Genomic DNA, 15589 nt, shown 5'->3' on the forward strand with positions numbered 1-15589 from the left:
TCACCCAAATTTTCATCCACAGCTTCCATAAGATTACTTATTAAATCCAAAGAAAAGCTTAACAGTCTCCTACACAAATACTGAATGAAAACATTTAGACTTCATATTAAATATAACCTCAACTTGTTTTCATAATCATTGCTAGTCTGCTACAAAATGCTAGCATATGACAGTTCACATTTATATGCTTCCTGGTTTTTTCTATAAAACAAAAGTTACTAATAGTTAAAAAGGTACAATCAATATATATAAATGAAACTTTTAGAAACATTAAGGTCAAAGAGAAACAACTCTGTATGCAACATATGAAAGGTGTGTAATAGCATTGGTTTTGTAACTAAGAAGAGAGTAATTTTGTCCTTAGTGTAGGACAAAATCTGAGTGGTTATTGAAAGTTGTAGAAAGTTCGTGGAAAGGAAATTTTGTTTCATATGATCAAAGCTTACTATGATTGAATGGGTTTATTTATAAGCTTTTTACAAATGAGCTTTAGTATCCACAGTATATTAATGTAAAACTAGAGTTCATTTTTTTTTCTTCATTAAAATGACAAAATTTTCTTGGATTATTGATTTGTTCTTAATAACAGGTTGTAAAAACTTTTTCTTTACCTTCTGAGTAATTCAGGTAAGCAAGATTGATTGTGTCTTATCAGAATAATTTCCTGTGTTTTATGTGGATTTTATCATGTCCTCGATTATTTAAGAATCTTCTCACTTTCGGGAGAGCCAGCCTTTTATAACCATGTCACCTCCTAGGTTTATTTTTGAAACCTTTCACTGTCACTTTGGTTAAATAGGTAGTCAAGCACTGTGTCAGTGACCCATGATCCTATTTAACCAAGGGTTCGAACTTCTTCACATTTTTGACAACCTTTGATATTTTGCCTTCCACAAATCAAACCCAAAATGAAATCTTGATCTCAAACTGACATGAAAAATCTCCAGATTTGTTCTCTCACATTTGTTCTCTCTTAATATCTAAAAAAGATATATGAAGAATAGTTAGGCTTATTTGATATGTTGAGTCAGCATAAAAAGCATTATAAAAAAAGAAGTTATATTTGTATGGGTCACATGTTATTAACATAAATATTTCAGTAATTATATCAAGTTACTAGAAATTAGTCAATGACCTTGCTGTCCATGATACGACTTGGTTCTGCTTTGCCTAACAGACCATAGTATAATGTCATCAGTGATAATTCTAGTTATTACCCGGAAATGTTGTATGCCACAGAAACGACTGACTGAATTCCTTTAAGTGAATTCTCACCAGATTATTTATTTATTTATTTATTTATTAGCAATGGCTGTTTGAAGCCTATTATCATTTACAGAGAGTTGTTTTACTCTGAAGCTCCCTGAAAGTGCTTGTAATCAGCTACAGGGCCAGAATTCTTGTCTTCAACAATAAGGGGCTATCTCAGAGACCCATGGAAAGGACAATATCAGGTACTCTAGGGCACAATCATCTGCTGCTTTGCTTAAATATCTTTGACCGAATCAGGATTTCTGGAACTCCAGTGGAGAATCTGATGGGTTTATGAAACTGCTAGCTGGAGATCAAGCAAAACGACAATCAATTACAGAGACGTGATTGAACTGATGACGAATCACTTGATTAAGGCTTTTGTTTGGAATACTGCTGATGCTTTAATGTTCTGTTTTCTTGACACAAGGAACTCCTTTTTTCTTTTTTCTTAAGCCATCTCTATCTCGGATCAATTTAGTAGATTATACTTTTATAAACAGAAATGAAATATTCATCTTTTTCTCCATGCCTCCAGAATTCATAAACTCCTATAGAGTAATTTTATTTTCCTGGCAATATGATTATTTGCACAGATTCAATAAGAATCTGTCTTTCTTGTAACAGGACATAATTGAGAAAATTGATTATATAACCAAAGATTTGACTGGAATGTCATATTTGAGAATGATATATACAAAATTGGATATGACCAGATAGTTTTAAAGAGCCAGAGTATACTCTTTGGAGATAATGTTTACAAAGCCCTCTCTTCAGAAAATGAGCCTGTCTTATGGGATGTCCAGTCTTACAGGTAAATAAGGAAGGTCACTTCCTGGCAGTTCTAGGAAGCCTTAGGATATTTTGAGGTCTGTCAGAGTAGAAAAATTCACCCCAATCTATAGGTATTGCAGGTAACATCTCATGGCAAGTTCTTGGCATGGATTTCTAATCTCATGAACCTTTTAAAAGTCAAATCTGAGATTCTTCATAAAAATTTACAGCAACACAGACTTTGAAAAGCCCGTATAGCTGGCTACTATCCTTGCTGAACTTCCATAAATACAGTCCAGCTTTATTTGGTAAACAATAATAATCTTACTGGGAGTACCTTCGATCACATGGGAGGTGACTGTAGAAAAACCCAAATTATGTTTCAGTGGAACACTGGAGCACTGCTATCAAGTTTCAGTTCAAGTAGTCCTTGATTCTAGTCTCGTTCTTTGCCTTTGAGCTCTTTCCTATTTCCCTGTAAACTATGTGATATTGTTACCGACCTGCAAATTGGACTGTCTCACACATTTTGTTCATCCTTACCAAATTTTCAATTCCTTTAGTTTCCTTCAATATCTGACTACAACTTTCCAAACTCGTGTTTCCATTTTTCTTCTCCTCTACTCCCGACCTAGCATCACTGAGAACTAAAAGCTAACTACTTAGAGCATTATAGAGATCCTAGATTGTTCTATAGTTGAACTTTCCTCTCAGGCTCTAAAGAAACTCAGAGAGCCGAAGCTGGACCACTTGATACTGGCTTCAAAGGACTCGTCAGCACAGTGAATTACCTATGGACAACCTGCATGCCTGGAGCACTGCCTATAAGGGCTTCTCAGAAAGTTCACTGGGAGTCCCACAGCTTTTATGCTCTGCTACAGGAAATAGCTATGACCGTGGACAATCTTATAAAAACTCTCTGATGTCTGTGCTGTCACCCCAAATATTCAGTCATAAAATGGCCACTGCCATTGTCACATCACCATTTAAAGATGTTTCCAGCCCAGCCTCCAGGAATCTTCTTCATTGGCTGCCCTCTGGACTTGGAAACTGGGTTTATAGTTGGTTCCAACCATTAATCTTTGTTTTTCTTTTTACTACCATAGAAAATACCCCTTATTAAATACCTAATTGCTTACACTGTGCTGCAAAATTCTCTGCTATCAAGTTTCAGTTCAAGTAGTCCTTGAACAACAGAAAGCTTCTGAAATAACTGGCTTGGAGTACCTTTCCAAAGCTGTTCAGTGGGAAAACTGGCTTCCCTTGGACAAAAGAAGGCAGTGACAAAGATGGCCTTGGCATTCTCTTTAATGTTGGCTGAAGGATTAGATGGGTTTCTTCCTGATCATAGGCCTGAACTCTTTTTTCTTCGTGCCTTCACTTGAGAAAATTTTCAATTTTAAATTCCTCATCTGCCTCTTTGAGAAATAAGTCTTTTACCACCTCTGAATGTTTTTCTCAAATAGCTGGGAGCCACCGCATTGAAGTAGAAGTAGTGGAAGTAGGAAGGCTAACTGGCTTTTCATCTCAGTGTGGGGTGGAGGGGGATAGTAACCTCCCTTCAGTAAGGGACAATTAGCAAACACACAAGGCCAAATCACAGTCACCAATGTCCCCACTAGTGTCCCCCAGTACTTTAACACTAGCTCATCCCAGTGATTAAAATATTTGCTGCCTTTTGATTCAGTGGAGTTGACTTTAGTCTCTCTCTCCTATTTCAATACCCTTGAATAAAGTCTTCCTTGCCTATTAAGTTATCCAGTGCTTTTTTTTTTTTTTTTGACAACACTCACAGCAACATGAACACACATGCAGAAGGGTCTGGATGCTCGAATACTTTATCATTCAGTTACTCTAATTGTGTCCACAAAGTTTTCTTTGTGGACTCGTGATTATGGGCAATTAATTTTCTTACATGGAAGGGAAGAGCCAACAGAACAGTATGTCATGTTATTTATAGATCACAGAAGCAAAGTCATTCTTGAAGGGAAAAAGAAAACTTTCCCGTCTTCAATATGAAGGTATTTCAGTCAGTAAGACTTAACATAACATTACGTGTCCCGCCTCCCCTCATATTTTCACACAAAGTTTTGAAAGCAGTAGTTAGGCGGTTTTATGTCAGATAAATAGTATACCTACAGCTCATTATTGACAGCATTCATTAAAGATTAAAAACATATTCTAACTGGTCCCTTGTTCTTTGCATTCAATTATCATTTCTAAAATCTGAAATCAACATATTTTATGTCTAAATTGAGAGTATCTTTGAAAATCTAAATTCAAAGGCATGCCTTCTAGTGGGCTGACTGAAGGGAAAGGTCTGTGATGATGCCTAATTTTCACCTTCTACATCACAATCTCATTGATTATGTTTCTCAGTTTGCTAAGGGTTCGGTGAGGTGATTTTTCAAGATGAGTATTGCTATTTGCAGGATTTCCTGAATAGGAATATTTTGGGAGTAAATTGCACAAGCCAAGCAATGTGCAGTCAATTTTCACTCCAGCATAAACAATGTATTAGAACAGAGCCCTTAAGGCTTTTTTTATTTGGGTTTCATTACACAGCTAGCTGCATTTCATCAATAAGCATGAAGTGCCAAGCAGGCAAAACTGAGGCTCACAGAGGGTATTACATATTTTTCTAACAGGTGCTCTGAGTTTGACTAGAGAAAACAAATGACCTGGATGTCAAGGCCTTAGGCTCTTTTGCTTCAGAGGTAGCCATGGCGCCCATGGACAGGCAAAGACAATTTTTTTTACATTTAGGAATTGGAGGCTCCTTGTGCATCTACTTTCTTTGCACTCACTCATTCCTAAGATTTTAGAAAGGAGTTTCTTTCTCGGTGTTAAAAAATGGTCATGTCCACAAAAGTATTTAAAAACTATTTTTGGTTTTCAGTAGTTTAAAGTCCATTTTTCCATCTCTCTTTGACTGAAAAAAGAAGAAGTTTAATCTCTTTAAATAGAGAGCTATACCAGGCTGTACAGACTAAAATCACATATCTTATAGTAAAAGAACTCTGAGCAATCTTAATAAATCATTTATTAGGCAGTGAATTTAGATAGAAGCTAGACAAAGAGGGATAAAGAAATTGTTAAGTTAGTATTAATCACACAGGTTGCTATTTCCTGATTACAAGCTAGGGGTCTGAGAATTATAGGGAGAATGTCTCAAGTCACCATATATATGATTTTATGATCTTTATTGCCTTGGATATAGCCACAGGGAAGAAGGAAAAGGCTAAGGGAATATTTTTGAAATCTATACTCCAGATATGAGAAACTCAGAATATGCGCAGAGGACTGAAGCCAAGGAATTTTACTGCCAGGGAAAAAGCAGCTGCTTCTCCCCTTAGTGATTTAGACCAAGCTGCAGGAGGCAAATATCATGACTCTCCAAAAGTACACACAGCAGTGAGAGTGTGGACTTGTAGCTTTGATAAAGGAAAGTGATTAACACAGCTGAGAGGCGCTTTCACTCTAAACTGCAGGGACTTATTTGGCATGGATGTATGGGCTATGGGCAAACAAATGGCCAACACAAGTTTTCCATATTTGGGAACAATTATGTGTGGGTGGGGAGGTTGAGACTGGGACTAAAGTCACTTGGGTTCAGTCAATAACATCCCTTCGCATCAAAGGATTTTGTTATCCTTCCTATTAAATATATTCCATGTACAGAGATAGCTAATATTGAATATATTTTTTATTACTTGAATGAAGCAGCTCATTTTAACTAAAGATTATATTTAAAAGTAAAGGAATGTGCTTTTGCCTGTGAGTTACAGAAAGCTCCTTCTGACTTGGAACAAAGAGATTATTGCCTTCCTCTTTATAATACTAAATCAAGAAATACTTAAGATTATGCTAGAACCAAGAGAATATGGCTGAGGTTACTGTTTGTTGGAGTGAATAACTATGTCTTTGTTGAGATGACTGACCACTGAAAAATGAGCATCAAGGAGATGCAGTTGCACTGGAGACTATACCCCAAGTACCACTGAGGGCACTGTGCTAGCAAGGTAAAAACAGTGAAGGCTTTCCAGGACTGGTGGCTTCCCTGAATGATGACATGGCTTTGCACTCAACCAGTCTTGTTCCTGTGACTACACATTCTCTAGAATAACCTCACACTTTATTTTATCCTTGCCTTATCTCCCAGCAAAACAGCACCTACATGGAGATAAAAGGCACGAGGCTGTGTTAACCTTGGAAAGCAAGCAAAATGAAAAATCAGGGTCAGTAAACTAAAAGTAAAACTTTACTTAAGATGTTACTTATTTAGTCTGAAATTGCCCATGCTTACATTAATCAAGATGTTGAGATTTCAATTTTATTGCTTTATGTGATTAGCTGTTTAATGTTGTTGGCCCATAGGAGATGCAAAGCAGGGAATCAAGTTGGGATAAGTCTTTGGAATATGCTCCTGGGAAGAGAGAGAAGATAGGGACAGTCAATGTCCACAGGGACACTAAAAGGAGGAGATGGTGGGGTCCAACTGGCATGTTGGTCTAGAGCAGTAGGTTTACCTGTGGCACCTCATTACCACTCTGGGTGTCTCATTACCACCTTTATACTTTGATTAAAAAATACAGGTATCCATCAGACACTGGGCCCTAAGATGGGGTGTTCAGAAAGGAGGGGAATGAGGCAGGTAAGTAAGAAGAAGCCCTCTGTATCCGAAGAAGAGTGTCATGATGTACTCAGGTCTGCAAAATTTATGTGTAAGTCAGTGTACAAAGGTTAACAGAAAATGGACACAGAGGTTTATAAGAAATCTAAGAGGGCTTTCTATTCTACTTGGGGTATCAAAAAAACTTTTAAAGAAGTAAAGACACTGAATTGAGTTTTGAAGGATATAGAAAAGTTCATCATGCCAACAAAGGAGGAAGAAGTAATTTAAGGAAGAGAGATCAAAGACACAAACATGACATGAAACCACATACATTTAAACATAACATAATTTGTTGTGGCTAGAATATAAAGGGAGGTTGCTGGCAGAAAAAAAGGATACAAAGGTAAACTGCAGACAGCCTGAGAGGGTTTTCTAATATTTACTAAAGAGCCTATACTGTATTTGGTAGGCACCTAATGTCCTAAACAACTTTATTTTTAGATAAGGAGTCTACAAACATATATTGAGTGCAATTAAAGTAGGGATGGCAAACGGGTCATAGTAGCAAAGATGTTGAAGGCATTCCAGTTATAAGTGTTTAATGAATAGGGGGCACCTGGGTGGCTCAGTGGGTTAAGCCACTGCCTTCGGCTCAGGTCATGATCTCAGGATCCTGGGATCGAGTCCCACTTCGGGCTCTCTGCTCAGCAGGGAGCCTGCTTCCCTTCCTCTCTCTCTCTCTGCCTGCCTCTCTGCCTACTTGTGATCTCTCTCTCTCTCTCTTTGTCAAATAAATAAATAAATAAATAAATATTTTTAAAAAAGAGTTTAATGAATACATTATTGCTAGTAAGTGCTGTAAGAGAAAACAATAAATGCTAGTCAATTTACTATTATTATTATTAACATTATAACAACAATGGTGATTATGTTAATGCATGAGAAACTTAGTTGAGTGACTGCCATTTTTTAGAAAATAATATTTAAAGCAAAGAGTCCATACCTTAATGTCAAATGGTCCTGTTTGATTTGGTTGATTGTAAATTTCCAACTGATTCCGAATAGGAGACAGCCACAGAAGCAGGTGATTTAACTGCTCATCTATCTGTCCAAGGTCTTTTATGTGTGCCTCAATTTCTCTTTGTTTCTCAGGCAAATCTCTAGAAACCTGAAGGGAAAAAAAAGAGGTGAAGATTCCCATGGTTTAAATAAAAAAGCAAAATATAAATATATTCTAAAATCATTTGCTTTAAAATGTTATAGAAATTCACTGAATTTGGTGTTTTACAGGACGATATGGATTACTCTCATGGGTTAAATGTTAGGATTTAATTAATGTACTACAAATGATTTATTAATAGTCTTCCCCCAAATACTACGCTTTAAAGACAATACGACTTTTTTTTTTTTTTTGGAATTCAAAACACACACTCACACAAATGCATACCCAACTCCAACCAATAAAGTAAACAAATACATTCTCCACTGAATCACTCATTTACTAAACATAATGGTATTGCATATTAGATGCCAGATATTCTGTCTTTATACTTCCTTCTAACTTTCTTGTATTTTAAGGAAAACGATGCAAGGGAATTTTTTTATGCACAAAATAAAATGGGGAGGTAGGCTATAGTTTGTGGGTCTAAGTATAAACAAGTAAAAGAAAACAAGATCACTGGAATAAAAAGGAAAAAAAAAAGACATTTGGATTAGAGTAGAATATACCAGTATGATCATAGGCTATTTCTATTAAGGGCTTACAATATGACAAATACCGTTAGTAAGTTTCACATTTACAGCCTTCTTTAACCCAACCAACAATCCTATGATACAGATACTATTCTTTTCCCCATTTTTTAAATGGATGATGACATTGGGGTTGAGAAACATAAAATACCTTGGGAAGGAGTAAGATACTGTGTTCAACATTGTGAAGTCTAGAGTTAGGCTGCTTAGTTTTAATCTTAATTCTAGTTTTTTCCCAGCACTTCAGCAAAGTTTTCTTTAATTCCCAGTGCCTTCTCTACAGAATGCAGATAATGACAGTATCTGCTTCACAGGGTCACTATAAGGATTAAATAAGGTAATTCATTGTAAATAACTGAGAGCAATAACCTGCATGATAGTAAATGACAATAAAGTCACTGCATGATTATTGCTTAAGCTCAAGTGTAAGTAGGGAGATAGGATAAGCAAGATTGAAGACATTTTTTTCCTATTGTCAAGGACCAAAACAGGTACATGGTAGTAAAGAATGTGAACCTGCGGGGGGCCTGGGTAGCTCAGTGGTTTAAGCCTCTGTCTACAGCTCAGGTCATGATCTCAGGGTCCTGGGATCGAGCCCCACATTGGGCTCTCTGCTCAGCGGGGAGCCTGCTTCCCCCTCTCTGCCTGCCTTCTGCCTACTTGTGATCTCTCTCTGTCTATTAAATAAATAGATAAAAATCTTAAAAAAAAAAAAAAAGAATGTGAACCTGTAATGGCAAGTCTTTATGATATGATTAATACTATTCTAATAATATAACATTACATTATAGCACAAACACAATGCTACAACATACATCCACTATAAAAGATCATGTTATAATAGATAACATTTTAAAATTTTAATTCCAGTACAGTTAACACACCATGTTATATTAATTTCAGGTGTTCAATATAGTGATTCTACACTTCCCTATCACACGCAGTGCTCATCACAAATGCTTGCCTCAAACCCCATCACCTGTTTCACCCATTCCCTGTTTACCTCCCCTCTGGTAACCATCAATTTGTTTTCTACAGTTAAAAGTCCGTTTCCTGGGGTGCCTGGGTGGCTCCGTGGGTTAAAGCCTCTGCCTTCGGCTTGGGTCATGATCCCAGGGTTCTGGGATCGAGCCCCACATCGGGCTCTCTGCTCAGCAGGGAGCCTGCTCCCCCCACCACCCGCCTGCCTCTCTGCCTACTTGTGATCTCTGTCTGTCAAATAAATAAATAAAAAATCTTTAAAAAAAATAATAGAGCTTCCCTATGACCCTGTGCAATTGCACTACTGGGTATTTACCCCAAAGATACAGATGTCGTGAAAAGAAGGGCCATCTGTACCCCAATGTTTATAGCAGCAATGGTCACAGTCGCCAAACTATGGAAAGAACCAAGATGCCCTTCAACGGATGAATGGATAAGGAAGATGTGGTCCATATACACTATGGAGTATTATGCCTCCATCAGAAAGGACGAATACCCAACTTTTGTAGCAACATGGACGGGACTGGAAGAGATTATGCTGAGTGAAATAAGTCAAGCAGAGAGAGTTAATTATCATATGGTTTCACTTATTTGTGGAGCATAACAAATAGCATGGAGGACATGGGGAATTAGAGAGGAGAAGGGAGTTGGGGGAAATTGGAAGGGGAGGTGAACCATGAGAGACTATGGACTCTGAAAAAACAATCTGAGGGTTTTGAAGGGGTGGGGGGTGGGAGGTCGGGGTACCAGGTGGTGGGTATTATAGAGGGCACAGATTGCATGGAGCACTGGGTGTGGTGCAAAAATAATGAATACTATTATGCTGAAAATAAATAAAAAATAAATTTAAAAAAAGGACAATCCACAAAAACGAAAACATAAATTGATTTTAAACAAACATAAAGAAGCTAAACTTTGTTGTAATGAGAGTTCTGAAAATTTGATCCAACAAAAATCCAAGTCTGAACACACTAGGCTGCCAGGGTTATGGAGAATAAATGATTATATATGGCCAGTGGGATAGACAAACGGGTGTACCCATTGTGGAAGGTTACATGCATCTACAAAATGCATGTAACCTTATACCCAGAATTTTGCTCTTAGGAATTTATCTTGTAGATGTATTTATGCAAGTAAAATCAATGGTGATGTTATGGCAGATGATGGATGGGGCAGAAGATTTTCACTACAGTTTTAAGTTTTTGCAAAATAAAATGTATTACCTTTACAGAGAAATAAATTAATGTAGAAAGGAAAACTACCAACTTTTCTTCCTACCAAAAGTAATGGTTGAGAATATATATTTTAATAACAAATCTTTATTAGTAGGATGTAACACATCTAAAGCCAACAGTCCAAAATCGTGATTATTTTTCTAAGACAGTATCACTTAGCTAATGGTAGGGTATCATTTGAAACCTTCTGACCTCTAGTTTTTTGATTCCCCACACCTTCAAAAGGATCTTCAGAGGGGCGCCTGGGTGGCTCAGTGGGTTAAAGCCTCTGCCTTCGGCTCAGGTCATGATCCCAGAGTCCTGGGATCGAGCCCCACGTCGGGCTCTCTGCTCTGTGGGGAGCCTGCTTCCTCCTCTCTCTCTCTGCCTGCCTCTCTGCCTACTTGTGATCTCTGTCTGTCAAATAAATAAATAAAATCTTAAAAAAAAAAGTATCTTCAGAAACTGATGGCTTCTACATAGTTCATGAAGAAAGATAACATAATTACTTTATGATATATAATACGAGTAGGTCTTGTGTCAGTTTTTATGTGTCTTAAAATTATTTACTATTACACTTACTACTTCATATTCTTATCAAAATATGGACACCGTTTAATAGTAAAATGCATCCTTTTCCCAAAAAAATTTTTAGGTATTATGGAACCATGCTCTTCATATGACATATTCCCTGTGGTAAAAGCAAAAAAATTAAACACGTTCAGTTCCCTCATGTGTCAACTTAGTATCTAACCAATTCTTGCCCTAATTTCACACAAGATTAGCTTCCCTTTTTTCAATTTCTGAATTTTAATTTCAAATGTGTAGAAATTTTAATAATAAGATAAACAGAGGTGTCTGTTTTAGAAATAAACAGATATCAAACTCTTACTTCATATCTTATACCAAAAATATTCTAGAAAAATTAAAGTGTTAAGTATAAAAAAATTAATAACAACTAGAATAAAATGTTGGTGTGAGGAAGCCTTTTAGAAACAGAAAATAATGTGAATAAACTACTAAGTATAATATTTGTACTGCTCATTCAAAATTAAGGCCAATCAGCAGAACTAAAAACAAATGACAGCTGGGACTACTTGCAGCATCTATCATATAGGTTATAATATTTCATATTAAAAAGATTTTTCAATAAATGAAATGAGATATAGAATCTATTGGAAAACTTGATAAAGAATATAAACAGGAATTTGACAAAAAATGCAAAGAGCCAATAAACAAAAGTCCAACAATTAAGTAATCGGTGAAATGCAAATTAAAACAGCAATAATAATCTATCATTTGCCTATTGTATTGGTTTTTGTCAAAGGTACTTAATCAAAGTTCTAGAAAATAAGCACTCTTATAATGTTTGCTGGAAGATAAATTCTTACATTTGTAGGGAGTAATTTGATAATTCATACAAAAGAGCAAGATGTCTACCCTAAAAACTACCAATATGTCTGAGAGAGTAAGGAAAGAGTAAAAAAAATAAAGGAGTATACCTTGTTCCTCTATTGGGAGAAACCAACTGGAAGATTCTATATTGTAAAGATATCAACTCTCCTCAAATAATCTAAAAATTCAGTGCAAGTTCTATTAAAATTACAACAGCTAGTTTTAAATAGACAGTGACACACCAATTTTAAGATATATATGCAAATACCAAAGGCCAAGAATATCTAATGCAATCTTGAAGAACAACCAAGTTTAAGAATGTTTATGACCAGATATCATTATTTAATATATTTAATTCTGTGTGGTCCTGCTGTGAGAACAGACTATATGTACTTACTTAATTTTGACAATGGTGCCACTTCAGTTAAGTAGGGAGTAGATGATCTAGAAATACATATACCCTACAAGTGTTTGAAGTCAGAAGCAAGCTGGTCCTTGGTGAGGGGCTGGTTGGGAGAGGGTAAATGACTGGGCAGGAGCATGATGGAAGCTCCTAGGGTAATGTTGTAATTACTGATCTGGGTGTTAGTAGCATGGTACGCTAACTTAAAAAAAAAAATCCATCAATTTCAAGTGCTAGTGCAACTGTTGGATCCTAGGGTAGTTCTATTTTTAACTTTTTGAGGAAACTCCATACTATTATCCTGAGTGACTATACAAGTTTGAATTCCCACCAACAGTGTAAGAGGGTTCCCCTTTCTCCACACTACTAGGTATTTACCCAAAGGATATGAAAATACTGATTTGAAGGGATACATGCTCGCCGAGGTTTATAGCACAATTACCAACAATAGCCAAATTATGGAAAGAGTCCAAATGTTCATCAAGTGATGGATAAAGATGTGATATATACATACAATGGAACATTACTCAGCCAGAAAAATAGAATGAAATTTTATCATTTGCAATGATGTGGGTGAAGCTAGAGTATATTATGCTAAGTGAAATGAGTCAGAGAAAGACAAATATGATTTCATTCATATGTGGAATCTAAGAAACAAAACAGATGAACATAGGGAAAAAGGAAGAGGAGCAAACCAGAAAAGATGCACTTAACTCTAGAGAACAAACTGAGGGTTACTGGACAGGAGGTGGGTGGGGGGGATGGGCTAAATGGGTAGTGGGTGTCTGGCATTGTATGTAAGTGATATATCATGAAATTCTACACCTGAAATTAATATTACACTGTATGTTAGCTAACCAGAATTTAAATAAAAACTTGAAAGGAGAAAAAAAAATTACTCATTCCATTCGACTGCAAAATCTTACTTCTGTGAATTTTCCTAGGAGACTATCAGAGATATACACAGAGACATGTGATGAGAATATCCAATTCTGTCATTTATACTAGTGAAAAACTGAAAGAAAATCCCTCAAATGGGAAAAATTACATCCAAGTAATTGGATTTTGCATCCTTTAAAGTACACACTATGAAAAACATTCTATTTTGAAAATATTCAGGATATGTTAATTGGTAAAAGCTACATAAGACACATAAATTAGGTCTTTGATTTTCTGTATATATTTGGCATATCAGTATCTATCATCTGTCTTTTTATCTGTATCTTTAAATGATTGGAAATACATAAAACTATTAACCATAATTTTTTGGAGGTGTTACCAATTAAAGATCATTTTTATGTAATTGTTGATATATTTTTGCATTTTATAAGTTTACTACACAGACTACTACAAACATTTTTTTATGTTTTAAATGTTAAATAAAAATAAAGAAATGGGTAATACTGCTTGGGTGGCTGGCTATCCCTCTAAAATATCTGCTACAATAAAATTACCATTTTGACTTAGATTTTCAATATGCTTTAGGTATGATATGACAGCTTTTATTTATATTAGCTCCTTTAATCTCATCCATAATTCTATGAAATATATTTATTTTTCCTACAACTGACAAATGAGGAAATTAAGGCTCACAACTATAAATAATATTCCTAAAGTTACTAGTGAGTCACAAAAATATAGCATTAAACATCTGTGTTTTCCTAACTCCAAATTTTAATTTTCCTTTTCTCCTACCTGCCAAAACACACTTTCTGTAATCTTTCAAAATCTAATGTATTATTTGAAAAATGGAGTATTGAAATTCATACTTTTCAAAAGCTTTTAATATTTATCAGAATAATCTATATCTGTATTGCTTATTACTATTAATGAGATATATGCATTTAAAAGTAAACTTTAATATAACCAATATAAGTGAAATGCATGTATATAAACATAACAAAAACACAAAAAAGTATTATTTAACATTTGTTAATTCAAGACTATTATATAGGGATTACAAGGTAAATTAGGATGCTTTCTGAATAAATTTTTGGATGAGTAACCCAAACCTATGATTAAATGATCTTCATGCAATTGTAGTATCTTCTACATTTGGTAGATTTGTCATCCGTTTTAAAATAGAGACATAGGTAGGCACAAAATTAGACACATAGATCAATGGAACAGAATAAAGAACCCAGAAATGGACCTGCAACTGTATGGTCAGCCAATCTCTGACAAAGTCAAAAAGTATATCCAGTGTAAAAAAAGACAGTCTCTTCAATAAATGGCCTTGGGAAACCTGGACAGTGATATGCAGAAGAATTAAACTGGACCACTTTCTTATACCATATACAAAAATAAATTCAAAATGGATGAAAGACATAAATGTTATACAGGAAACGATCAAAATCCTAGAGGAGAAAATAGTCAGCAACCTCTTCAAACTCAGCTGCAGCAATTTCTTACTAGACACATTATGGAGGCAAGGGAAACAAAAGCAAAAATGAACTACTGAAACACCATCATGATAAAAACTTTTGCACAGAGAAGGAAATAATCAATAAAACTAAAAGACAACTGATGGGATGAGAGAGAATATTTGTAAACGACATATCAGAAAAAGGGTTAGTATTCAAAATCTATAAAGAACTTAACAAACTCAGAACCCAAGAAAAAAATAATTCAGTTAAGAAATGGGCAGAAGATGTGAATAGGCATTTCTCCAAAGAAGACAACCAAATGGCCAACAGACACATGACAAGACGCTCAACATCATTAGTCATCAGGGAAATACAAATCAAAATCACAATGAGATACTACCTCATACCAGTCAGAATGGCTAAAATTAACAACTCAGGAAACAACAATTGTTGGCGAGGGTGTTGAGAAAGGGGAACCCTCCTATACTGTAGGTTGGAATACAAACTGGTGCAGCTACTCTGGAAAACAGTATGGAGGTTCCTCAAAAAGTGAAAAATAGAGCTATGCTATGACCCAGCAATTGCACTACTGGGTATTTATCCAAATGATACAAAAATGTTGATTCAAAGGTACACATGTACCCCAGTGTTGATAGCAGCATTATCAACAATAGCCAAAGCATGCATGGCTGATGAATGGATAAAGAAGAGGTGATATATATAATGGAATATTACTCAGTCATCAAAATGAATGAAATCGCGTTACTTGCAATGATGTAAATGGAGGTAGAGGGTATGCTAAGTGAAATAAGTCAGTCAGTAAAAGATAAATATATGATTT

General features: G+C 35.6%; 1 protein-coding gene across 3 annotated transcripts in view; it reads right to left on the reverse strand.

Annotated features, from left to right (window-relative positions):
* Window positions 1-15589, reverse strand: part of DMD (dystrophin) — a 2119021-nt gene that overhangs the window by 744559 nt on the left and 1358873 nt on the right. For all 3 annotated transcript variants that reach the window (XM_045089435.1, XM_045089434.1, XM_045089436.1), the window contains exon 48: window positions 7644-7808. In XM_045089435.1, coding sequence (XP_044945370.1) covers window positions 7644-7808 — 165 coding nt within the window. The remainder of the gene's footprint in view (window positions 1-7643; window positions 7809-15589) is intronic.

This window comes from Mustela putorius, unplaced genomic scaffold (genome assembly GCF_011764305.1).
Source record: "Mustela putorius furo isolate JIRA1106 unplaced genomic scaffold, ASM1176430v1.1 tig00003836_pilon_pilon_pilon, whole genome shotgun sequence".
NCBI classification, from domain to species: Eukaryota; Metazoa; Chordata; class Mammalia; order Carnivora; family Mustelidae; genus Mustela; species Mustela putorius.